The 23,548-nt window shown below is 53.2% G+C and overlaps 9 protein-coding genes across 9 annotated transcripts; 6 read left to right on the forward strand and 3 right to left on the reverse strand.

The window, feature by feature from the left end:
* The first annotated feature begins 1,451 nt into the window (after window positions 1-1,451).
* On the forward strand, window positions 1,452-3,153 carry BDZ99DRAFT_466468 (uncharacterized protein). The gene is made up of 3 exons (XM_033720778.1): window positions 1,452-1,742; window positions 2,020-2,812; window positions 2,918-3,153. Exons 1-2 carry the CDS (start codon window positions 1,697-1,699, stop codon window positions 2,799-2,801), a joined length of 828 nt encoding a protein of 275 aa, XP_033572441.1. The 5' UTR covers window positions 1,452-1,696; the 3' UTR covers window positions 2,802-2,812; window positions 2,918-3,153.
* A 1,040-nt stretch (window positions 3,154-4,193) lies between these two features.
* BDZ99DRAFT_524450 (uncharacterized protein) lies at window positions 4,194-4,463 on the reverse strand (the record flags this gene model as incomplete). The annotated part of the gene is made up of 2 exons (XM_033725909.1): window positions 4,194-4,401; window positions 4,450-4,463. 2 exons carry the CDS (start codon window positions 4,461-4,463, stop codon window positions 4,194-4,196), a joined length of 222 nt encoding a protein of 73 aa, XP_033572442.1.
* Window positions 4,464-4,610: 147 nt separating this feature from the next.
* Window positions 4,611-6,913, forward strand: BDZ99DRAFT_106027 (mannosyl-oligosaccharide alpha-1,2-mannosidase-like protein). The gene is made up of 3 exons (XM_033712361.1): window positions 4,611-6,690; window positions 6,758-6,838; window positions 6,887-6,913. Exon 1 carries the CDS (start codon window positions 4,882-4,884, stop codon window positions 6,568-6,570), a length of 1,689 nt encoding a protein of 562 aa, XP_033572443.1. The 5' UTR covers window positions 4,611-4,881; the 3' UTR covers window positions 6,571-6,690; window positions 6,758-6,838; window positions 6,887-6,913.
* A 1,750-nt stretch (window positions 6,914-8,663) lies between these two features.
* BDZ99DRAFT_450051 (uncharacterized protein) lies at window positions 8,664-10,385 on the reverse strand. Its single transcript, XM_033718143.1, has 3 exons — window positions 10,178-10,385; window positions 9,990-10,123; window positions 8,664-9,936 (listed from the first exon to the last, which is right to left on the reverse strand). The coding sequence occupies exons 1-3, from the start codon at window positions 10,246-10,248 to the stop codon at window positions 8,822-8,824; spliced, it is 1,320 nt and encodes a 439-aa protein (XP_033572444.1). The 5' UTR covers window positions 10,249-10,385; the 3' UTR covers window positions 8,664-8,821.
* A 155-nt stretch (window positions 10,386-10,540) lies between these two features.
* BDZ99DRAFT_450053 (uncharacterized protein) lies at window positions 10,541-11,955 on the forward strand. Its single transcript, XM_033718144.1, has 4 exons — window positions 10,541-10,680; window positions 10,732-10,862; window positions 10,913-11,642; window positions 11,715-11,955. Exons 1-3 carry the CDS (start codon window positions 10,607-10,609, stop codon window positions 11,590-11,592), a joined length of 885 nt encoding a protein of 294 aa, XP_033572445.1. The 5' UTR covers window positions 10,541-10,606; the 3' UTR covers window positions 11,593-11,642; window positions 11,715-11,955.
* Window positions 11,956-12,264: 309 nt separating this feature from the next.
* Window positions 12,265-13,088, forward strand: BDZ99DRAFT_480202 (uncharacterized protein; the record flags this gene model as incomplete). The annotated part of the gene is made up of 3 exons (XM_033722321.1): window positions 12,265-12,447; window positions 12,512-12,934; window positions 12,990-13,088. 3 exons carry the CDS (start codon window positions 12,265-12,267, stop codon window positions 13,086-13,088), a joined length of 705 nt encoding a protein of 234 aa, XP_033572446.1.
* Window positions 13,089-13,270: 182 nt separating this feature from the next.
* BDZ99DRAFT_106070 (uncharacterized protein) lies at window positions 13,271-13,850 on the forward strand. Its single transcript, XM_033712362.1, has one exon. The coding sequence runs from the start codon at window positions 13,453-13,455 to the stop codon at window positions 13,792-13,794; it is 342 nt and encodes a 113-aa protein (XP_033572447.1). The 5' UTR covers window positions 13,271-13,452; the 3' UTR covers window positions 13,795-13,850.
* Window positions 13,851-15,176: 1,326 nt separating this feature from the next.
* On the reverse strand, window positions 15,177-17,084 carry BDZ99DRAFT_450056 (FAD/NAD(P)-binding domain-containing protein; the record flags this gene model as incomplete). The annotated part of the gene is made up of 3 exons (XM_033718145.1): window positions 15,177-16,246; window positions 16,296-16,563; window positions 16,870-17,084. 3 exons carry the CDS (start codon window positions 17,082-17,084, stop codon window positions 15,278-15,280), a joined length of 1,452 nt encoding a protein of 483 aa, XP_033572448.1. The 3' UTR covers window positions 15,177-15,277.
* Window positions 17,085-18,105: 1,021 nt separating this feature from the next.
* BDZ99DRAFT_511028 (Rad4-domain-containing protein) lies at window positions 18,106-21,636 on the forward strand (the record flags this gene model as incomplete). Its single annotated transcript, XM_033724516.1, has 1 exon — window positions 18,106-21,636. One exon carries the CDS (start codon window positions 18,106-18,108, stop codon window positions 21,430-21,432), a length of 3,327 nt encoding a protein of 1,108 aa, XP_033572449.1. The 3' UTR covers window positions 21,433-21,636.
* Between the last annotated feature and the right edge of the window lie 1,912 nt (window positions 21,637-23,548).

Raw genomic sequence — 23,548 nt, forward strand, 5'->3', positions numbered from 1 at the left:
CGCTATATGGACACAAAAGAGACGAGGCGGTCGAATTGTCAAAGTGATCACAATCACGAGCCCGGGGACTGCGGGCGCTCCCAGATATATCAGTCTCTAACAACTATCGCATCCTGGCTGCGCCCCTACGGCTTCATGGCCCGTACGCAGCCTGAATTGCCATCCGACCCCTGCCAAACCAAAAAAGCCAGCATCGATATCTCTTGGCTGTGACGCTGGAAGGCCTGAGCGGGCCGTTCTACACTTGCGATTGGTCGTAACCCGAGGGTGTCGCCCCGTTTAAGGGCTATTGGGCACATTCCGGATATGCAGCTAAGGCGCGGGAGCGAGCAGTCGTCAGCCCATTGAAGGGAGAGCGTGAAGCGAGACAATGTGACCAATCGGAGTGCAGAAAGCCCGAATACGAATTTTCGGATTTACATGGGCATGACTCGAACGGAAGACGAGCAACTTCGGACGAAGGATCAAGAGTTTGTATTTCAAAGACAGCCCGGGAGGCTATGTATTGTCGTCCGTTGGGAGTGGGCTAGAGTTCTCAGGACTTACTTTGTCAAAATCCGTACACTGTGTTAAAGATCTAATTACCTAGGGAAAAGGCTCGCCAGGGAATGGCGGTCGTCTTCGAAGACGGCTTGCTCACTGTTTACACGCTGGAGCGCCTTGACTTCTTCTTCTTCTTCTTCTTCGAGACGCAATCGAATATGGAGCTCGTTCGAGTCTCTGTGCAGAGTCGCAGGCTCTGCTCTTGTCTCTGATCGGTAACTTATGATGTATGGTCAGTATGGCTAAGGGAGGCAACGTTGAAGTGAGAATTTGCTTACAGTTTTCGCCGGCCGCACTTGGAAGCTATAGATCTGTATTCGACAGGTTACGTTACCGGAGATGCAATCGCGGCACGACTCCTCTCCATTGCACTGGGCGTAGTTCAACTTTGGTACAGCCAGGAGGATAGAACAACGACACCTCGACTTTCCGCCGACAGCATACCTCACTACACACTCAGTCAGATCTGCTGGATATAGTTCAACGAACTTAAGATTGGGTATATACCATGCTTTTGGCGTAGGCCGCTCTTGTCCTCGAACATCTCTTATTCCCAGGTTCATTTCTATCACCTGTTCCCAGGGCCAACGGCGCTTGCATTGTATACATCTGTACAGTAAAAGCTCGTTATACCGCTCACCTAATGCTCCGGGATATGAATGTTAAAGCGCCGTGAACATTACATTGAATGTCACTGCGCGCCATATATTAGAACTGGGATCGGAAGGCTGAACGGTATAGCGTATATTGACGGTATACAGCATGAACTTTATAACGAGCCTTTTCTGTAGGGGCAATGCGTAAATCACCGGCGGTTCCTGCGGGGCTTTTATGCGGGCACGGCGGGGTAACGCCTCGGTACTTTTCTCTCAAAAATCTTAACCTCTCATGTCTGTACGCTGCAAACTGTTGGAATGTAAAACCCTGAACAATATCGTATGAGACAAGCTATTTGAGAAAAACCCAACACAAACCCGGTTTTTTGTGCTTGGCTCATATTCAGCTAAGCTCAGCTCGCCGTAAGGCCGGACGCGAGACACTTCATCCAAGCCCTGCCACGTCGTATTGATACAAAGCAAAGCACTCGCGACTTGGTGCACACACTAACTACATGTTCTACTCTCCTCCTTTCTACAACCTCTAAGCAGCAGAAATGGCAATCAACAACTCCGGCAACCTAGCTCTGTTAATCGATGGGGGTACGTAAGGTCCCAGTACACATACCAGAGTCCTCTAGTGTCATTGTTCCTGGAAATGTGTTAAAACACGACTCATGTTGTGATTGAACACCCACTCAAGTCGCGTTTGAGTACCCAGTTTAGTCGCTTTACATGCCAGCTGAAACCAAAATGGCGGTTCAAACACGATTTGAGTGGCACTCAAGGACAATCAACACCAGAGGATCTAGTAGTTCTATCTTGTCTTCAACCCCACTTCTTTCTGAAAACCCGCTAACATTTGTACTACCACCTTAAGACAACGTTTCATCCAAAATCATCGTCGGCCTCATGGCTGAGATCGCCAACTACGGCACGGCCAGCGTGCGACGCATCTACGGCGACTGGACCAATCCCTCGCTCAAGAGCTGGAAAGCATGCCTGCTAGACCACTCGATACTGCCGATCCAGCAATTTGCGTACACCACCCGAAAGAATTCCACTGACGGCGCCATGATCATCGACGCCATGGACCTCCTGTACACCGGCCGCTTCTCCAGCTTCTGCCTCGTCTCGAGTGACAGTGACTTCACGCGCCTCGCGGCCCGCATCCGCGAGCAGGGCATCACAGTCTACGGCTTTGGAGAGCGAAAGACTAATTCCGCGTTTATCGCAGCCTGCGACAAGTTCGTGTACTTTGACGTGCTCAAAGTTCCGGGGTACGAGTCCGAGGAGCCGCTTCTTGCACCTCAAATACCTACGCCCAGGGCGACTGCTACACCTGAAGCAACTCCACGTCCTTGGGAACTCCCTCATGTAGAACTGTCAAAGAGGCCGCTCGATCAGGCGGCGCTCGACGGTTTGGCAAAAGCGGTGCGGAATAGCGTTGGTTACGACGACAAGTACGCCACCCTGGCCGACGTTGGCACCTATCTAAGCAAGATCTCGCCCGACTTGAACGCGCGCAATTACGGCTATGAGCGCCTTCGGGAATTTGTGGAAGCGTCCGGAATCGTGAACCTGAAGTGGAAGGACATGGGAGACAAACCTTCGATTCCCCTAGTATGTCTTAAGGAAAATCTGGAGAATACTAGCTACTAGACTTCCTTAAGGTACGTCGCCACGGCTCTCGTTTTTGTAGCCGTGTTTATTGTGGCCTGGCATTTTTCTGACGGTCTTTTCTTTATCCTCTTGGGTTTTAACTATATCGAAGGCAGGTTTCTTCTATAAAATTGGTCTACACAACATCCATCTCATGACTGCTAAAGGCTAGGAGCGGATAATTAGCTAGATATACTCTAAGGGCCTCTTTTACATCATATGTTCTCAGCAACCAAGGCGTGTGCAAAAGGTGACACCGGTTTTGTAACCTGCTGTATGCAAAACTGATGGCCATCTTTGTGTATGTCTGAAAATATACGGAACTCTAGAATTGCGCCATTCTTACTACAACCGTAGTGATTCTACATCAAATTACTTCGATCAGGGCCCACGCCATAATAGGATCGGATGTCCAAAAGGCGGTAATAGATCTCCTTTCTAAAACACGGGTATAAGCCACCTTGGGAGACCGTAGAATAATCACATGACTGCTGAGATCGCTGAGCACCTCGTCGATACCAGTTCATTCGCGGGAATCCAAAGGGAAAGTGCAAACGATTTTGAAGGCCTGCAACAATTTCACCAAGGTCAAACTCTACGAGTCATTAGCATCAGTTGTGCACGTGACCGAGATCCAATCCCATTTTCCTCAACTCTTCGTACAGAACGCAAAACCAAAAAGGTTATGAGTTTAGGCACACGGAAATCTCACTGCTCGGGCTTGACTCTTGCTCGCCCAACGCCCCTGTGGGGAGTACTCACGCTAGCATGTCTACGGTCAGTTAAACGGTAGCCCTATTCCCACTGCATAGAGTTTTACATCGTATTTGGGGTTTCCAACCCCGATCAGAAAACCCCAAGCAGATGCAAGGAGTGCCCGAACTTATGTCATAGTACTGTAGCTTGTAACAGGCTCCCCCATCAGCTCCTTACTCTTTATCAGAAAGGTAACGATTTGAATTCTTTTTGAGAACGAATAGAAAATGGATAGGAATGACGACGAGGTTCAGTCCAACAGTCATGGATATGGGATCCAAATGACATGTAATGAGAGCCATATCACCCGTATGGAAGCTTCAAGAACAACGACTTCATTCGATTTCAGATCCTAACAATCCTAGGCATGCGACTACGACCTGATATGGGTGCAAGAGCTCTGCTCTGAATTGACATCCGGGCCGAGCGCTTCCGAATGTTAGTTGCCTAGACTCGCTGCGCGGTATCCGTGCCGGAAATGTTGTTGAAGCGAAACTGCAACCAAACAGGTCAACTATGAGAAACGCGCAGGTCGATCTTCGCAGCACCCTGAGAGGAGTTCCGTACCTTTTCGCGCATCCAAGGGGGGCCTCGTGTAATTATCAAGACGTTGTGAAACGTGAATTATTTTGACCCTCATGAACCATCCCGCGACAGCACATCATCTCGGTCCACCAGCCTGATCTTGGGTATCACACTCCTCAGCTCTTCTTTGTCCTTTTCCGTGGGCACCATGTCAAACTTCTGCTCGGCGACATCAGACAGAAAAATGCCCAGGCCCGCATATGCCACGACTCCGGCTCCAATGAGCATGCGCGTTCGCGGCGCGAGGGCGCGGTACTTCCTGCGAGATGGTCAGTCCTGATATTTCCAATTGAGGGCATGCACCTACTGCCAGAGCGACATGTTACGCAACCAGACGCGCGGACTCGTGTGTTGTTGTGGTCAGCGAAGGATGGAGCGAGGGACCTGGAACAAAGCTGTTGCTGTCATCTCGCTTGAGCTTCACGCCGATGACATCGTCCAGGATTGACCTCGAGCAAGCTGGTCTCTCCCCTTTCCACGACTCCAAACAGTCACGACCCTGCCGCCTCTTAACCTAACGACAACTCCTTTCGATAATCTTGTGTTCGCTCCTTACGTCTCTATGAAAGCCCGTCGGCAGCCAGCTCCAGCGCGGATGGCCTAACCTCTCCCCTTCCTACAACATACCAAGACACGATCCTCTCCCTGCCTCGATCGAAGCACCTCCAATGCGCTCGCTATCCTTACTCTAAGCCTCGCTCACTACGCCCCAGCCGTCTACCAATTCCTCGATCCCAGGATGCCCAGTTTTCGTCGCAACCCCACGTCGAGCTTCAAGCTCCTGGCCGCCTTCCTAATCATCACATTCTACCTAGTAATACGAGGCTTCTCCGGCTCCGAAAGCAGCAGTCATAAGAGGAGGCATGCACCGCTGGGCGCACATATCCAGTTCGAAGGGTGGAAAAACGGCAGTGGGCATGCCGATGAAGAGAAGGCGACTCAAGTCCGAGAGGCCATGAAACACACCTTCTCTAAATACCGGGAATATGCGTGGGGTTACGACGACATAAAGCCTGTCTCTGGTGGCAATGGTACAAGTAGGAATGGGTGGGGTGCCTTCATTGTCGACACCGCTTCTACACTCGCTTTAATGGGGATGTGGGATGAGCTCGAGCTTGAGGTGGACCATATCATCGACAAGGTCAACTTCACAACCGCGTATGGTCTAGTGGACCCATTCGAAACTACGATCAGATATCTGGGTGGACTATTGTCTGTCGTCGATCTGATTGACGCCGGTACTGTCCCTCCTGGCATCATCATCAACAGCAAACGGGACGCCCTCCTTGCCCAAGCTATTACACTCGCCGACAAGCTCGCGCCCTCATTTGACACTCCTACGGGTATGGTTTGGCCTCGTGTTAACTTCACTACAAATGAAGGATCGCCAGACCCTCCCTCCGTGTACCTTCTGGACCCCTCTAAACCCCGCTACAAGAATCCCTCCATCGGACCCGCTCGCGCTGGATCCAACATCCTTGAAAACCGAGTCCTCAGTCGACTCACTGGAAATGTTGCGTACGTCAACAATGCCACCCGGGCTTGGGCTCCGCTGGTCTGGAATAAATTCGATACGCCATGGCCTGGAATGGTGGACGCTCCTATCGATATTATCACCGGAGCACCGGTTGGCAGGGTGCGTCATTGGGACGCTGGGCACGACTCATACTACGAATATCTCATCAAAGTCGCCCTCTTAGCACAAGGAGACCTCTACACTCCCTTCTACCAAAACGTGTGGACCGACGCAGTTACTGCGCTACGACATCACCTCGCATCACGTTCCGCACCCCAGGATAACCACAAAAAGCAACATGTATTTATGGGCAAGCAAGAAGCAGGATGGTTCATAAACGAGCAATCGCACCTCTCCTGCTTCGCAGCCGGGAACATCATGCTCGGCGCTCGCTTTCTCAACCACCCGAACTTTCTCACCTTGGGCCAGGCGTTACTAGAAGGCTGCCGCCATGTCTACGCCTCAACCCCCACGCATATCGGCCCGGAGACCTGGTCGTGGATCCCCAAATTCGGCTACGGCAACGCGACCTTCCACCCCTCGAGCGACCGCCAGTTGCAGGAGCTGAACGACACAGGGATATGGATGGCCGACGCGCAGTTCAAACTCCGACCCGAATACGTTGAAAGCCTCTTCTACGGCTACCGCATCACCGGCGAGGAGCGCTACCGCGACTGGGCCTGGGACGCCTTCCGCGCATTCGAAAGACACTGCAAGACCAAATTCGGCTACGCCGGCTTGCGGGACGTCACGCTCCGGGGCGGCGAATCAAACTGGAAGGACGAGCAGGAGAGCTTTTGGGGCGCCGAGACGTTGAAGTACTTGTGGCTTATTTTCAAGGACCCGAGCGTAGGGAGCTTGGATAAGTGGGTGTATAGCACTGAAGGGCATTTGTTCAGGATGATTCGGTAGGGATTTTGGGATTGCTTGGGTGGACGGACAGAGCGTGATACCCGGTTGCTACCGATGATTAGAGCGTAGCTGGCGTTATTGGGACAGGGGATTCATCTTTACTGCATTGGCGTTTTGTAAGTGTGTATAAAAGTCATTGCGCATATATCGATTTTGAGGCAGTGAGGTATTGATAGCAGCGTTCCAGTGGTTTTATGAGGCGTGAAATGCCGAGACGACGTCGATTCCATGCTGCAATTACCCAGAGCAGACACGTTTCCCGACCCAGATAAGCTCTTCTTAACAATTTCCTCGTGGCGCTGAAGCTCAATTCCACTTAGTCTGCCTTGCATGGCCGCGCTGAGTTAGACAGCCACCACACCACTTGACCGCGCCCAACTTGGTCAAGCCTCAATTGCTGTGTTCTTCGAACGCAGCGGAGGCATAATGTGTAAAGTGCTTTCAATATCTCTATCTCTGAGCCTCAATACCGTTACAACCCATCATCACGACATCAATTATATCAATCAACTCATCCCTAGATAGCACATACATACCTTTAGATCCTAGGAAAAAATTCATTCAATACCCTCAATCTTTTCCCGTCGTTAGTATCAAGACAGTACCACGATGGGCTGCTTTACCTCCAAACCTAGCTACGGTCAGCAGCCAGCGAGGCTGAGGTGACGAAAGCGCTACAACGACGGTGGCAGTGGAGAGGCCTATTACGGAGGGGGTGACGGAGGCGGGAGATGGGGTGGAGATTCTGGAGGAGGCGGAGGAGGGAATGGTGGAGGGGATGGAGGTGGTTAGGAAATCCACTAAGTGCACTTTAATTTCGAGCTTAAATACATGCAGCGTTACTTCCTCTACGCTCTACAGACTTAGTCAATTCCTTTACCCCATTCGGAAATCCATGGGTTGTGCCCTTTTATCAACTAGAACCACCCGGCGTCTCTTCCTGTCCTCCACCATTCTCTTAATATCCGTCACGTGCCTATATGATTGAAGAAATCCGCCTAACGTAGTCGCTTCAGCAGTTAATTCTACGCCACGTTACTTCCTCTGTCCTCTACACTATTTTAGATACCTTGTCACGTGCCTTCTCATTTCGGTGATTCATGCCGTGTATTCACTTCTATGCTTAAACGCACGCGGTGTCGCTTCCTCTATTCTTCACGCTTTCCAAAAAAGTTTGTCACGTGCCTATCTAAATCGAGAGATCCACTCAACGTAGTCGCTTTAACAGTTAATTCCACGCGGCGTTGCTTCCTCTATTCTCCACGCTTTTCATAAACACATGTCACGTGTCTGTCTATATCGGGAGATTCACACAGCATAGTCGATTTTACACTAAAAAGCACGCGGCGTTACTTCCTCTATCTTCCACAGATTTTCAAAGCCGTATCACGTGACTATCTCAATTAGGAAATTCACATAGCGTAGATTGCTCCATCCACGTTCCATATTTTCAATCCATCACGTGCCTCCCATCTCCTTGTCTCTGATAGTTTTCTGCTTCCAAAGTTCGACCTTCTGGCACTCGGGGAGGCTGAAATGCAGCCTTGCTCCGCCTCGTTCACTCACAGCCACACTACACCACATGACTACGTGCCTTGTCGTGACTCCGCGCGGACCGTGGCTGTGCTCCGAGTAGGGAACATCTACTTACAAACCCTACAAGTATATAATCTTTGGTAGGTATGTCTCTTTCTATCCCACACGCTCCAGTATTCATCTTCACCGCCAACCCTACTCTACCTATTCACAATTTAAAGTCCACACCTGCATAAGCCCAAAAGTCATAACAATCGAACCTAAATTCAAAGACTTTTACAACAAACCAGCCTCTTCTACGGCTCGTACTACAACCAAGCCTACTCTTTGAGTTCTACAAGACTTCCACATACACGCGCCCGAGCGCTTCAGTACGATGGGCTGCTTCACTTCCAAGCCCAGTCACAGCACACAGCGATCGAAGTCACGCCGTAAAACAGGCTACAGTAGCTATGGCGGGGACGGTGGAGGATGGAGTTGGGGTGGGGATGGAGGTGGATGGGGAGGAGACGGAGGAGGAGACGGAGGAGGGGGAGGAGGAGGAGGAGACGGGGGTGGTGGTGGTGGTTGTTGAAGATTCAAGCTTGATATCTAGTACTATTTTGATTCTTAGATCAGAGACGCACTCTTCTCATGACGAATCATGTACGAATACAAATGTTAGGAAACGAACTTTTGACCTCCTACTAGTCCCATACTCTGCTTTCCCACCATCTCATTTCCCGCTGTCCGCCTTCCTCTTCTCCAGCACCATCAGCTCCTCGCAAATCTTCCACATTTCTTCAGCCTTTCTCTTCCCTTCTTCCTTGAACTCCTCCGCGCACAGTCTTCCAAACCGGTCTGGGTGCCACCGCAATCGCTCTTGCCGCAGCCATTCGTAGCCGTAGGACCCTGAGCCTCGGAACAGGGCTTCTACATCGTGTATGCAAGCTCGTAGACCTAGCGGGAGAGATTTGGAAGGCAAGCATGAAGGGGAGGCGCAAGAAGTTGCGGCAGACGGTATATGTGGGAAATTTTGTATGAGAGCTGGTTTTGGCGTGTTCGATGGTGACGTTATTGGGGCAGGAGTTGGCGATCTCCTACGTGGCGCACGGCTGGAAGAGCGTCTGGGGTGTCGATATGCGGACGCAGCAGCGAAGACGGTGTCACATTGTGTTGACCATGCCTCGTAGTGGGCTTGGGAAGAAGGTGGTGGAGTTCGGGGTTGAGATGATTTGGGCGGTGGCTGCCGTGACTGGGGCTTCCCCTGAGGAGTGGCAGTCCGGGACGGCGGCGGTCGGCTTGGAGAGGGATTCGAAGCATTCGAGGGCCTCTTCTCAGAGATCGGTTTCTGAGGCAGGGAGAAGTACGATGACGCAAATGCTTCGAGAGCATCGGTATTGGAATCGTCGATCGCACCGGCCCAAGTGCCGTCTTCCCTAATTGCAATGAACTGGTCCTCATGGACTGGGTCGAAGGCAACGAACGCAAGTTCACTCCAGTCCAGGTCTTCTTCTTCCCACTCTTCCCAAGTCTCGGCTAGCGCTTCGTACTCCTCGGAAATGTCCCATGCTACCACCCCGTACTCAGAAAGGGCAAACCAGGCTCCTTCGGCTCCTAGCGCAACGGCTCGCGGTGGTCCGACTTTCCATCCAGATGGGCTGAGCCAGCTTTGGATGGTTTCTTCGAGAGATAACGGGATGCTTGACCAGCGGATGGATGTCTGGTCCCAAGCGAAGAAGCTGGAGTTAGGACCAAATGATACACGGAGGCTCTTGTCACGACGGGGACCTAGTGTGTTTGTGTCGAATAAATAGGCCTTTAGTGCTTTAGGGCATCCGCCACCGAATTCTGTCCCGAGCATTTAGAATCACGAAGCCATAAGCTAGGGTCTCCTTCCATACCGATCTTAAAAGAACCCCCAATATCAACGTATGATATGACCCACGATTCTTCCTCCGGGCCAATAGAAGCCCAGCAAATGGTTGAAATTGAAGCGGAAAGCAATAGCCTGTGTAGAGTGGGAGGTGGGTTGCGACTAATGGTATGTCAAACTGAGAAAAAAAAAAGTGGTCATAGATATATAGCTTACTGTCTTAGCCCAGTGGGTGATTTCGAGATATATGCATCGTTTGGGCCAAATGTAAAGAAATACTGATCCATGGCACTGCGAGGTTTGACAAAAGACTGAGACTATGACAATCGAAAGTGACTGCGCAATAGAAATTGCGACGAAATGAGGCGGAGAGATGCCATGGGGAACCACAAGAGTAGGGGTTGCGATGGAGTCAGACTTGAGGAGATGGCCGAGGTGGTGTTTCAGGTCGCCAGGGGGTTGGTGATGGCTGATGTCATGTTGTCATGGTGTTGTTCCTTGGTCGGATCCTTGCTGAAGAACCGAGGCGCTTGGCCTTCTTCTGACTTCAATTCTCCCTCATCCATCAACAAATGCACTGTCACTAGCACGAATGCCATGGGGCAATAGAAAGCACACTGCTATTATGCAATGTACCCTTAAACCATGTTCCAGGACTCCACCATCACGTTTGGTCAGAGGGGGGGTTACTACTTCGGGTGCGAGTCAAAACGATGCCAGTATGTTACGCAGCCCCTTTTCTGGACGGTCTTATATTAACTTCGAGTTAGTGGCTCAACCCCCAAGAAATTGAGAGCCGTTCTTGATAGTAATGATACAGCTGAGGTTTATTACGTGACGCTTGGTGCGGCATCAAGCTTCTTCGTAAGCTACAAAACAAACAGTGGTTCGAATCAGATTCGTATGTTTCCTCATATTTCTCTTAAGTATTAGACATTAATTCTGCGTTAGAGAGTGACGGTCTTCCTATCCACCTTGAAACCTTCCTCTCGGAAAGAGATCGGTACGACCGCAATGCTCGCGATATCAGAAATATTCGCGTGACGTTAGGCCCACAAAACTCCTCCTGGTATGCCACCGATGGCAAGTCCTGGATGTGGCAGAATCTTCCCAGAAATCTGGAATCCGCTTTACATTCGCAGAAGTCTTCGGCTGGCAGCTGGACTTCCCCACCTCGCATCGTCGCCCTCGGTGCGGATACCAACTTCCTCCTAATTACGGAGAGCAACGCAGCGTTCTGTAGTTTGAGCCAATACCGGACCCTACGCAAGATGATTCAATTCTCCAAAACTCAGGTGAACGGCATTGCGGCAATCAAAGACGTGGTACTCCACTCTTACCGATACCAATGTTTCGTTGCGGAGTCAAACAATGGGACTCTGATATCTGAAAACGTGCCTCCGCACTCGCAGCGTGACATGGACACTTTCAGCGAGGCTCTCAAGATGGCTGCGGATCGAAAGCTTTACCGAACACCATCACGCGCTTCGCCTCCTCTGCAAGCCACTCTCCGCCGTGAGTGGACGGACCAAGCGAGGCAATCTGGGGACGACCTCGCGAGAGAGATCAAGCTGAAGATGAAGGTGAATGTCAGTCTTAGTGCTGGCTCTATTGCGAGGCTGTTTGGATGAAGTGTCTTTAAAAGGAGTGAGTTTCGTGTAAATTGAAACGGTTGAATGAGGTGAGTCCTGCCTGTGGTGGTGTATTGAGAGTGCTTAAAGTCTTAATCCCATGTTTTCACCTGGATTGACAGACTGATTTTCTACCGTAGTTATGGTGTCGAACCACCCCAACCTCATTCAAATTAGGGGTCCAGTCCAGCTCTTCCATAGCCGTTTGCCCCATCGTAGAGCCCTTTCGGCTGCTTTGGAACTTCATCCCCTCCGAACCTTACTCGCGATTCGGGACGTACCTCAAGTCTTAGATAGAAAATGGCCATTTCCAGGGGAGAGCTCTATACCATTCACCGCTCACTTGACGTTTTTTTCCCTTGCACTAAGTTCTATGCACCCTGCTGGTTATTTGTCTCACTTAATTCTTCCTTTCACCATCGTGCTGCTGCATTTCAGCACATAGAATCCGCAACGGCACCCACTACTTTCGCTCCATCGCCATCGGCTCCCACAACCCACACCCACCTCCAAAAAATCACCCCAGAAACTTCGTATGTGTGGCACTCTTGCATGGAACGCAACGCCCTCCTCCGCAACCTCCCTCCCGTCTCTCTTCCCTTTCTAGCCGACTATTCCCGCACCGAGCTTGTCGCCCTCTCCCGGGGGGACCAACCTTCGATCCCATCCACGATGGATTTCGGCGATGGTCGCGACATAGCCGACAAAGAGCTCCCCCATCTAGCGAGCGGAGCAGACAACCCTTCCAACGAACGACACGAGAAGGTTGGCAACCAGAGCCAAGAGCTCGAAGAGATAGCCGACGATGCCAAGTGGGTCGAAGAGATGCTCGCAGAGATTGCGAAGGTAGAGGAGGTATGTGTGCTTTCGACTGTGCCCTGTCGTTCATCATCCGATGATCCGCTAATTACAAACATAGGAACTCAATCGCATTGAAAGCCTCATTCCCCAGGCTCAGGACCCTGTTTCCTCCCACCATGCTCAAGTCTCGACCGGATCCACAATGGAACCCCCGCATGACATCGACGAGGCGTATAAATGCCTTGCCACTCTGATAGAGGAACATAATTCTCTTATAGCGCAATACAAAGAACATGTCGAAGAGAGCCAGTCGATGCACCAGCGGCGCGAGCAAATGGCCAAGATCCGCAGGGAGATCGTGCAAACGCTCCAAGAGATGCACGCTTACGGCCATGTGCCCGAGCACAAGCTCCAGGAGATCCAGCAAACGATCGACCAATTGGACAAAGAGCATAAGGAGATGGATCAGAGGCTCGACGAGGCTGTTAGAGAGATCGAAGAGATTGGGGGCAGGCTCGATCAGATCCACGCGCTAAAGGAAGTACGTATACTACTGCAGTACATATCATTAGACAAAGTGCTGACTGCTAGCTTAGGTCCAGATCAAATATCTCGAGGCCCAGGTTCCAGTTTCTCGTGAGCTGGAGAATTCTTCGGCTGCGGCCGGGGCCTCGGCGATTACGCTTGGCCAGTAGCTACGAGGCTGATAAACTAGAGTGAGTATTTGCGCTCTCCTGGAAGCCGAAACTCGATCCTTACTTCTGTCCGACGGCTTATTTGCGGGAGGGAATGGATAGCTCGGACTAAGAATGATCAATCTGGGCGAGATGGACGAGCTTTTATTTATGCATATGCCTTCAGCGTTTTGGCCTTGGGCTAGCACTGGCTGAAGCAGCTTATAAAAGTACTAGGGTGTGCGAAGCTTTTCAGGACCATAGCCTAGTTCACGATACCCGGTTCAGCGTATCCCTAAGTAACCTTATCACAAATTCGGCTTCGTAATACCCAGGTTATCGTTGCAAAACCACACTACAGTAGCACCTCTATAGATTCATACTCATGTGCACGTTAAGAACAATCGTCCGAGCGCAAATAAGCTGGGGTCCGCGAGCTGACGAATTAAAGGGATACGTAGCCCCACGACGAACCACGGAACCACTCACTCAACGCATCATCTCCTACCACCCAGTCCCTCCAATAGCACCACTCTATCTCCTCATCGCTTTTCACAGATTTTACTTTTTCATCAAGTATATAAACCCGTTAATTACTTGGCATTTCCAGGAAAGTTGCCCAGTCTGTATTACATCTAAACATATTAAACATTTTACGCAATGTAAACTGAAACGTTCTTCGGAACCCTTTCCCTTTGGCTCCCGGGCTCGAGCCGGGATGGTGTAGGGTTTGTGGGAGATTCCGTTTTTGGTGGGGAGTTGAGTCGGAGGGCCGACTACCTCCCAAACATAACCCCCTTCAATCAACTCCACAGTCTTCCCTGTCGCAGTGCTAATGCTATTCTCTAACGTGCCCACCCTCGCAAATCCACCCTCGCCCAGTATTGACATAAAAGCCACAGCTCCTAGAATAGGGCCCCATTGCCACTCCCAACACATACACAGCAAAAAGCCACCCCCTCCCCGCTCTCCCACCCCCCTTTTCTCTTCCTCACCGCTTCACGACCATCCCACCCTCCTACCATCAAGCTAAGTAACCGCAGCCCCTTCTTCCAACATTACTAACATCCATGGCTTCCTGTCTAACTACCCCATACGTCCAACTCTTCTGAAGCCCACCTCGGCGTGTCACCGCTCCTAGAACTGTGATCACGCGCAAGTAATCGCCATATCAACACCCTCTCCACTCCCCACTCACCCGCACAGCTAAATCCCCCCCCCCCCCCCCCCCCCCCCCCCCCCCCCCCCCCCCCCCCCCCCCCCCCCTAACTCCATCCCCATGCCCCTTCCGTTCCCCAACCCCCGCCCATGAGCGGGATTCAGATCAGCGCCGTATCTGCTCACCCCCTACCGTTAGACCCGAACTTTCGCAGTCACGTGGCGTCAGAAGAGAGGGGAGAGGGGAGGGCTATGAGCGTTCTACGTTGAGTTCGGTGCTATGCGTCTCTTGGAGGACCCGGGGGATGGGGGATGGGAGGAATGGGAGGAATGGAGGAAATGCAAGAAATGGAAGTAAAAACGGAGCGTAAAAGAGCCAGTGCGTGGACGGGTGGTTGGGCTGAGGATGCTGCGGAAAGAGAAGGAGGCATGCATGTGGATCTTGGAGAGCGGGCGGCAGGGAGTGCTAGCGTGGCGCCTCTCCGGGAAGGAGTTCTGTCTTCTCTTGTTGGGGTGATGCGTGGGGTGGGCAAGTTACACATGCCAACGATTACGCAAAATAAGAGTAAGAGTCTCGATCAAACTTCATCCATTAAACCTATATACCACGCTTGATTCGCAATTGAATGCAAATGCTCAAATGTCTCATCCGCAATGCAAAAAATCTAGATGCAGATCCCGCATCCCCCATAACCAAGAAGCCGCCAAAAAAGCCTCTATTACCAATGTGGTTAAGAGCCCTTTTCAAAAAGCCTCTGTGATGATGACATAATGCAGATTCCGGTATCCAGCCGGCCTCCCAGGAACCAAGAGAGTTGTTAAGAAGGGTATATAATCATCGCTCGTGATGTCGTAAAGGTATGTGCAGGTCCATTTCTTTGTCCGTAGTTAATATCATACAATCCAACTCCCGTCGTCGTTTTTGTGTCTTTTTTTTTTTTTTTTTTTTTTGGTTTCTAGTTCGTTGAGGATTATGCAGATCGTCGTCGTCTATTTGTTTCTCGTTCGTTCGTTCGTTCGTTTGTTCATTAGCAATAGGTCGTCGTCCGTACTCAGCAAATAGAGTCCGCCACGTCGTACCCCGCGCGGACAGCGAACTCGATAGTTTCGAAGCCGTTCAATCCGGATGCGTAGTACGTCTTCTGCTTCCCCTGGAGCGCGTTGAACTTGTCGTAAGCCCCAACCACAAGCTGCTCGGTGTCGTAGTGGGGGAAATAGTCCCACTTCCTGAAACCCACCACGTCCGCATCCGTGACCGGAACCGCAACATCGGTAGCATTCCGTGGATCCTTGTTGATTTTGGAGAGCGTGCATTTCAACAATTCCTTCGCTTGCTGGATAGTCTGAGGCACGCGATAAGCGCCCCAGCTCCACGTCGTCGCAACATCCGAGTACGGGGAGATCTTGATAAGCGTGACCGGCTCGCCATCCGCGTCGGGCGGAGTGAAGGGAGTGGTTTGGTCGATGCGGAAAGCAAGACCATAGGGAGTGCGGGTGCGGACAGCGCCAGAGTAGTACGTGTTCACACCCACGGGGCCGAACGCCCTCTGCTCTTCGGTCGAGATGTCGAGATGGGCTCCCTCGAGCGCTTTAAGAGTCGGGGGAAATGCCATAATCAGGGAGGAGCAGACCTGGATCTTCGTATGCGAGGGATGTTGGCAGGGCTCGGTGTGGTTGTGATAGGTCTCCGGGTGGGGATCGTGATAGCGGAGGACAGGGGTTGAGCCGGAGCGGTCGATCCACTCAATTGTAGTGTTGAGGTGGATTTGAGTGGTTGAGAGCGAGGCGGCGAAGTTTTTGAAGACAGTGTGGAAGTCAACCAAGTAGCCGGTGTGCTGACCCGCAAAGAAGAGGATGATGTCGGGAGTGAAGTATTGCAGCATGTAGAGGATAGGGACTTGGCGGAAGTCTCCATAGCCGTAGGGAGTCATGGCCGGGATGATGAGAGCCGGGAAGTACTGGAAACCATTGGTGGAGAGCCAGTCGGCGGTTGAGACGGTGAGGTTGTGGGGGACGCCTTTCTGGGGGACGTTAGTGTTTTTCTCGCCTCTTCAAACCTCCAATCCTTACTTTGTAGCCAACTCCGCTGATAGGTGCAAAGACTTGATTCCATAGCTGAATATATCTTCCAATCTCGGCCCCAAGTGCGGCTTGGAATTGAGCTGACGTGGCTGCTATTTCCATGGTAGCACCAGTTGTCCAGTTGTAGTTCCAGCCCTCACCTCCGCCATTGGCGGAGAATGGATAGATTGGGACATTCGCCTCATCCACAATCTTGACTGTTTCGGTGTACGTTGCGTTTGAGAAGAGCAATGCTCCGAGAGGGTGGAAACCGCCTCTGCGGGATTGATGTTAGCTGAGCTCAGATAGTAATAATATAGACCGGTGTAAATAGCAGTCGGTCTCACAAGCAATGCTATTATTGCAGCCAATGCAATATTGTGGGGTAGTTTTGAGCAGGACCGATAGGGAAGCAGTGATAGCAGGTCGCAGATATACAACCAATATATTTTGAGCATCGTTACACGGCCAGGGGTTTGTACTACCGTGGCTGAAGAGCCGTTGTCGATCCCGCAATTGACAGGAAAAGAGGCGTTACTAGCTTCGATGTTTCGTGAAGTGAAATAGAGAAAAGGCAACTCACTTGTCATAGTACGTCTGGCACTTGCCGCCCACCTCAGCCTGCTTTTCGAATATTACGGCTTTTTTGCCTTTGGACTCGAGACGTTTCGCAGCAGCCAGTCCAGCGGGCCCAGCACCCACAATGCAGACGGGAAGATCGAGGCCGCGGGGATTGACCTGCAGAGGCAAGGCATTGGTAAAGCCGAAAACACAGAGGACCGCCCAGAGGAAAAACATGGTGTGAGGAAAGTGGGGCAGTGAGGAGAGAAGGGTTGGAGAGAGGGAAACGCACCGTGAAGCCGACGCAGGTACGCGGCGGCCCACAAAGAGATATACGTCGCGCCGGCGGATGAATGCATTGACTGCATTCTGGACGAGTCTGACGTGGCTGTCATCGGGGGTCCGAGGCTTGTCAACTTTTTTTGTGGCTATCACTGCACAGACGAGACGTGACAGCACAGACGACACCGAAGAGCAGCCGCAGCTGGATGTCGTCAAGTCTAGCGCGCATCCACGTGTGCCTAGGAGGTACGTGGCTAGCGGTCGCGCTCATGGACAGCCCACAGCGAATCGGGGGCGGGCTCGGCGGCGGATTTCCTACGCAGTTCCACACCCAGGGAACGGCACCGGTTCGCCCGGGGATTGGGGTCGCGGCTGGCGAGCGGGGCGGCCTGGGACCACCGATGGTGGCTGGACAGAAGGCTGGGACGGTAGGGCGACGAGAGCTCCCGAGGTCCGGGTGTATATATTGGACTCGTCCTCGTCGTCCTGTTGAGCTGGCACCACCGGCCACGGTCCAAGCCGACTCTTGCTCTGCTGGGGCTGGGTTCAGGGCATACCGCGGATTCAACGGGCACCAGCACGACAGCATGCGCTGGCTCGCGCTGGGACTTGGGCTGGCTCCAATATTGAGGCGTCGATCCAGGCTGCTTCGAGCAGGCCGCGGGGGTCCCTGTGCTGTCGTCCCCAAGCCCTTGCGTCTGGCGGTGAGGGACTCGGACGAGGTGGACGAGGTGGGAGCTTTGCCTTCAGCCCTGCAGCGGCCATGCAGAAAATCCCATCAGGCCCGCCTTGGCATCGTCACCACTCTACGCGACAGCCCCGTGCATCCGCAAGGGCCGTCGCGGTGCAGAACCTCATTTAATTCTCCGCACTGCCCCGCGTTGCCATGTGCAACACCACAACATAATCTCCGCACAACCTCGCCGCGCCCCAGGCAGAGATACAAGAGTCAGCTATCGCGCCCTGTCCGCGCCCAATGCCTCCACTCGTTCCCCGAAAGCGCCTCCGCGAGCCCGGCCCTGATCCCTCGCCGCCCGCGAAACGCGCCACACCCCCATCGAGAGCCCAGCGAGCCAGAGAGTCGGTGTTTGAGACTCTGGATGCGACACCGAGCCTGCAGCGCACGCTGTCACAGACCAAAGCCTTGATAGAGAATGAGGACTCTGACTCCGAGCTCAGCGACGCGAGCAGCGACGAGTTTGAGGATGTGGCCATCAACGGAGCGCACCCTGGCACGAGCAGGCAAAAGGATGACCAGCCTGGAGACGATGACGGCAGCGACGAGGAGGAGGAGTGGGAAGATGCCCTGGGCGGCCACCATAACACCCATGCCCATATGAAGGATGACGACACAGCCCCCGAGCCCTCTGGTGACCTCGAGCTCACACTGTCCGCCGCGCCCAATGCCTCCGCTTTCGACTCAGGCACCGGCAAGAAGGGGGCTTCCAAGGTGCAACGCCATGTCAGAATGGTCACGCACTGCATGCATGTCCAGTTTCTCATGTTTCATAATCTGATCCGGAATGCCTGGATACAGGATAAGGAGGTGCAGAGGATACTGGTCAAGGGGCTGAATAAAGGTGCCTGGGAAGAGATAGAAATATGGTGGCGGAATGCTGCTATACAGGACGGCCATCTCCGTGTCATCGAGAGTGGATATCCCGGCAAAGTAGACGCGGTCGCCGAGACAAGTAAAGGCAAAGGTAAGGCAAAAGCTGGAACTGGCAAAGGAAATTCCAAAGACAGCAAAACAGCGGGACGTAAGAGCAAGGACCAAGATAGGAATTCACGTGATTGGGGCGCTACGTCTACGCACGCAGAGCCGAACACACCAAATCTTTCTTCTGGTGATCCGTTGATCCGTCTTTTAAAATACCTCTCATCCTTCTGGAAGCAAAGATACAAAACCACTACCCCACCCTTACGGAAAAGGGGGTATCTCCCCCCATGGGCACTGGCAGCTGAAATTGAGGCATGGAAACGAGACCCTTCTAATGCTGCTATCTTTGGGGAGAGAGTGGAAAGCTTGGAGGCGTTTCGGGAGAAGGCCAAGAAACCTGAAGGGAGCAGAGACGTAGGCCAGCAACTGTTCACAGCTTTACTACGTGGAATAGGAATCGAAGCCAGGTTGGTCGCCAGTTTACAGCCGGTTGGATTCGGATGGAGTCAGGGAGAAGAGGGAAAGCCAAAGAAGGATCTCGACAGGCCAGCTCAGAACGGTACACCAAGCAGGCCGCCTCGAAAGCCAAACGGAAATGGAAAGCAGACTGTACAGGACGATGATAGCCCCCTTAGCGACCCTCCCTCCGACGACGACTCGCCCGTAGAGATCATTCAATCATCGAGGAAAAAAACAATACCCTCAAGTCCATCTCGTAAATCCGACCTCCCACACCCCACATATTGGACCGAAGCCCTCTCCCCAACAACTCACATTCCTATCGCCGTCTCACCTCTACCCCTCTCCATCGTTGCACCAGCCTCAAATGCCGAGCTCATATCCAACTTCTACCCCCGCCCCGCCACCGCCGACAAAGCCAAGCAGGTCTTCTGCTACCTCATCGCCTTCTCATCCGACGGAACCGCAAAAGACGTCACCACCCGCTACCTCCCGCGCCACATCTGGCCCGGGCGTACCAAAGGCTTCCGCCTACCCGTCGAAAAAGTCTCCATCCACAACAAGCGCGGCAAAGTCCTAAAATACGAACACTGGGACTGGTTCAAAAGCGTCCTACGCCCCTACTCCCGCCACCCCCGTTTCCACACCGTATGGGATGAGGTCGAAGACTCCGGCGACCTCGTTCCCGCCACGGCCGCAAAACCAAAAGGACTAGACGAAGACGGCGGGAAAGAAACATTGCAGGGGTACAAAAGTTCCGCCGTCTACGTCCTCGAACGCCATCTCCGCCGCGAAGAAGCGCTCCTCCCAAACGCGAAGATCGTACGGCACTTCACGACCGGCAAAGGCGCCAAAGAAACCACCGAGCCCGTCTACCGCCGCGCCGACGTCGTGGCCTGCAAGACCGTTGAAAGCTGGCATAAGGAAGGCAGGGAAGTCAAGGAAGCAGAACAGCCTCTCAAATTCGTGCCCATGCGCGCTGTCACCGTGACCCGCAAGCGCGAAATCGCCGAGCGCGAGCTCGAGGAGGGCGAGAAGGTCAAGCAGGGCCTCTACGCTAAATCTCAAACCGACTGGATCATCCCGGAGCCGATCAAGGACGGGAAGATCCCGAGGAATGTGTTTGGCAATATCGATGTGTATGTGCCGACTATGGTGCCGAAGGGTGCTGTGCATATCCCGCTGAAGGGCGCGGCGCGGGTGTGCAAGAAGCTGGGCGTGGACTTTGCGGAGGCGTGCACGGGGTTTGAGTTTGGGCGGCAGCGGGCGGTGCCGGTGTTGACGGGGGTGGTGGTGGCGGTGGGGAATGAGGATGCGGTGATTGATGCGTGGGAGGCTGAGGAAGTGGAGAAGAGGAAGAAGGAGGAGGCGAAGCGGGAGAAGATGGTGTTGGGGCTTTGGAGGAAGTTTTTTATGGGGTTGCGAATTGTGGAGCGGATGAAGAGGGAGTATGGGGATGATTATGAGATTGCGCCGGCGGATGATAGGGGGAAGGGTGCTGCGAAAGGTGGGACTGGGGGGGAGGAGGCCGATCCTGAGGCGTCGCAAAAACAGCAGTTGGAAGGTGGTTTCCTCCGCGACGACGACGAAGAGGAGGAGTGTGGTCCCCTCGGCGGCGGCTTCATCATCGAGGACGACTCTCCCACGACGCATGTCCATCGCCCTCGACCAGCCGCTCTTCAAACACCTATCTCACTGCAATCCGCACATCTCCCTTTCTCACACGAGAACACGATCACTACAGACCAAGAATACCCCAAGGACGTCGATAGCACTGAGGATGAAGCCGACGACGAACCCATCGCCGCTGTCCCAACCCCCAAACGCCAACCCACCGCACGCGGACGTGGCCGTGGTCGTGGACGCGGTCGCGGCGGCATGGCAGCCAGAAATCCAACCACAGCATCTCGGTCTGCGACGAAAGCATCCAGGCGAAACGAAGCATCTAATGATAACGAGGATGAAGAAGACGCTGAGGAAGAATCGCCTTCTGAGTCTGCTTCGGGTGAGGAATCAGAGTTCGAAGCGAAACCAGCGCCGAGACGGCATGCTGCGCGAAAGAGCCAGCGCGCCGTGCGAAGCCACTACTTCTCGCACGACAGCGACAAGCTTACGGACGACGTTCCCGCCACTACGAAGAGGACATCGGGTCGAGGGAGGGGGAAGCAGAAAGCGAAGACGTGAGTTTTACAGAGAAGCGTGAGCGGATAATATAGGATAAACTCACCCACATTCCACAAACCCATAAACATGAACCATAACTTAAACATAAACCACAAACATAAAAATCCAATAAAATCCAAAACCCCGCTGAAATTTTACCTCCTCCGCTACGCTATACAATGTTCCAAAGCAAGAAGTTGGGGAGAAAAGAAAGCAATAACATAACGTAGGATAGTTACGCCCACCCACCCGCCCCCCCAAAGTAAAACCATAAATAAAACCATCAACCCCAAACCCGCTTAATCCCGCACACCATCCCCTCTCACGCCCATCCTGCGTCTCATTCGCTTCTCCGTGAAAAGACGCTGATTGGCCGCCCTTTTTTCCCACACAAAACGCCCCGCCCCCGCGGCTTGGCTGCATTGCAGAACCCCGGCGCGGGCGCGCGCGCGCGCAAGGGGAGTGGTCGCCCTTTTTGACTGTCTTCCACACTTTTGCGCGCGACGGAGGGGCTTGGTGCGTGGAGCGTGAGCCAAGAGTTGCCGCACTGGGAAAGGGAGGGGAGGGGGGGGGGGTTATTGGGTGCGAGGGAAGTGGGTCACGTGGGGCACGTGATCTCGAGATGGCGAATAGATGAGTAGGGACGTATAGGAGGGGAAGAAGGTAGGAGTGAGTGGCCAGTTACAGGGGAAAGGGGGTCGAGGAAGCGATTCGAGGATGGATCTGCCCGGCGGGAGTGTGCGTGATGTTGCGGTGAGTTACTCATCCCGGCGTAGGGAGGAGCTGCGCGAGTCCACGCCACGACCTCCGTTTCCCAGAATTGCGGTTTGTTGGGATGTAGGCGATGGAATGCGGGTAAGGGGTGTTGTGTGCTGGGCTGGTGTTGTTGGTAACAGCCACTTTAGCGGACAATCGGATCCATCACTCATTGAACCCTCCGCGCCTCGATTCGTAGCTTTCAATGCCTTTTCATGACGGCGCGGCGGTGGCTAATACCCATTAAGGATCGTGCATGCTGTCGTCGTAACGTAGACAGCTCAGTCTCCTTTGCCCACGTTCGTAGCTTCCTTCAGATCTCCGCGGGAGAGTTCATGACCTTTTCTCCCACCGCTTTCCCGCAAAACGGCTGGTAGCCAGTATAAACAGGAAAGCGTGTGGTTACAACCCTCCCTCTACCAATCTCAGCGCCCAGCCCAGCGGATTCAGTTCATCGCTCTTGTTAACACTACTCACGAGGCCGCCGTTGGGAGAAAGCGGGCACGTGTGTCGTAGACAATTCGAGAAGCGGCGACGCAGTCCTAAACACACCGGGGGAGGGGGGTCTCGAAACTCCATCTTATGCGGTCCAGTCCATCTCGTTACTTTTGTTAACATCAGTGACTAGAACGCGGGCATGTCGTGTAGGAGTTGCGCTCGACAGACAGACCGCCCTGGTCAGAATCTAGTAGTCCTGTCAGCTCTCATCACTCAAAGTCAGGAAACTGGGGATGTCGTCCTGATAGTAAGGTTAGGGTAGGCGACATACCCATCTAACAAGCCGTCTCCAGTTCTCTCTAACACTCCCACTACCTATAGCAGCAAAACAGGGGATGAAAGCTGTGCACACAACTACGACAACCAGCATACGCGCCGTCCACCCGACCACGCCACCGGGTCCCAAAACCCCGTCTTACGCCTCCCAACCCATCTCCTCTGCGTTCTCCTCCCTTTCAGCGCCCATAACTGCGGAGTACGTAGGCGATGCCGGTCCATCCAACTCCCCCGCGCAGTTCTGCGTCTTAGCCCCCATTGCCTCCATTCCGCTCTCCACACGCAGATCCCTTGCTTTCGCCGGCGTTCGCTGCGAGTCGGCCGCCCGTCCACAGCCACCGCATCTTCAGAGGCACGACAGGCGAGCCGGCGCGTCCCAAACGCCCGTCTTACGCTGCACATTCGTTCACTCTGTGGTCCCCGTTAGCGACCGGAAGGCCGTTACGCCACGGCCGCGCCGTAACCTCCTCCGTGAACCAAAACACCCCGCTAGTAGTTTGGCTAATATGCGTGCTTCGATTGGCCCCACAGCGCTTTTCCATGCGCGCTCCGCAAAGCGAAGGGGTGCGGACCTTGGGAAGGGGTAGTTGCAAGAGCGCGTAGTAAT

The sequence above is a fragment of the Mytilinidion resinicola genome (assembly GCF_010093595.1).
Source record: "Mytilinidion resinicola strain CBS 304.34 unplaced genomic scaffold BDZ99scaffold_18, whole genome shotgun sequence".
Lineage (NCBI taxonomy): Eukaryota > Fungi > Ascomycota > Dothideomycetes > Mytilinidiales > Mytilinidiaceae > Mytilinidion > Mytilinidion resinicola.

Excerpts from the sequence above, each read along its gene's own strand:
- BDZ99DRAFT_106027 (XM_033712361.1), top strand. The coding sequence starts at position 4,882 with ATGCCCAGTTTTCGTCGCAACCCCACGTCGAGCTTCAAGCTCCTGGCC.
- BDZ99DRAFT_450053 (XM_033718144.1), top strand. The coding sequence starts at position 10,607 with ATGTTCCAGGACTCCACCATCACGTTTGGTCAGAGGGGGGGTTACTAC. Across the intron at positions 10,681-10,731 it reads TGCGAGTCAAAACGATGCCA|TGGCTCAACCCCCAAGAAAT; the intron begins GTATGTTACGCA and ends ACTTCGAGTTAG. Across the intron at positions 10,863-10,912 it reads CAGTGGTTCGAATCAGATTC|AGAGTGACGGTCTTCCTATC; the intron begins GTATGTTTCCTC and ends ATTCTGCGTTAG.
- BDZ99DRAFT_466468 (XM_033720778.1), top strand. The coding sequence starts at position 1,697 with ATGGCAATCAACAACTCCGGCAACCTAGCTCTGTTAATCGATGGGG. Across the intron at positions 1,743-2,019 it reads AGCTCTGTTAATCGATGGGG|ACAACGTTTCATCCAAAATC; the intron begins GTACGTAAGGTC and ends TACCACCTTAAG.
- BDZ99DRAFT_450051 (XM_033718143.1), bottom strand. The coding sequence starts at position 10,248 with ATGGATCAGTATTTCTTTACATTTGGCCCAAACGATGCATATATCTCG. Across the intron at positions 10,124-10,177 it reads TCACCCACTGGGCTAAGACA|TCGCAACCCACCTCCCACTC; the intron begins GTAAGCTATATA and ends ACATACCATTAG. Across the intron at positions 9,937-9,989 it reads TGGGGGTTCTTTTAAGATCG|AATTCGGTGGCGGATGCCCT; the intron begins GTATGGAAGGAG and ends TGCTCGGGACAG.
- BDZ99DRAFT_106070 (XM_033712362.1), top strand. The coding sequence starts at position 13,453 with ATGTGCACGTTAAGAACAATCGTCCGAGCGCAAATAAGCTGGGGTCCG.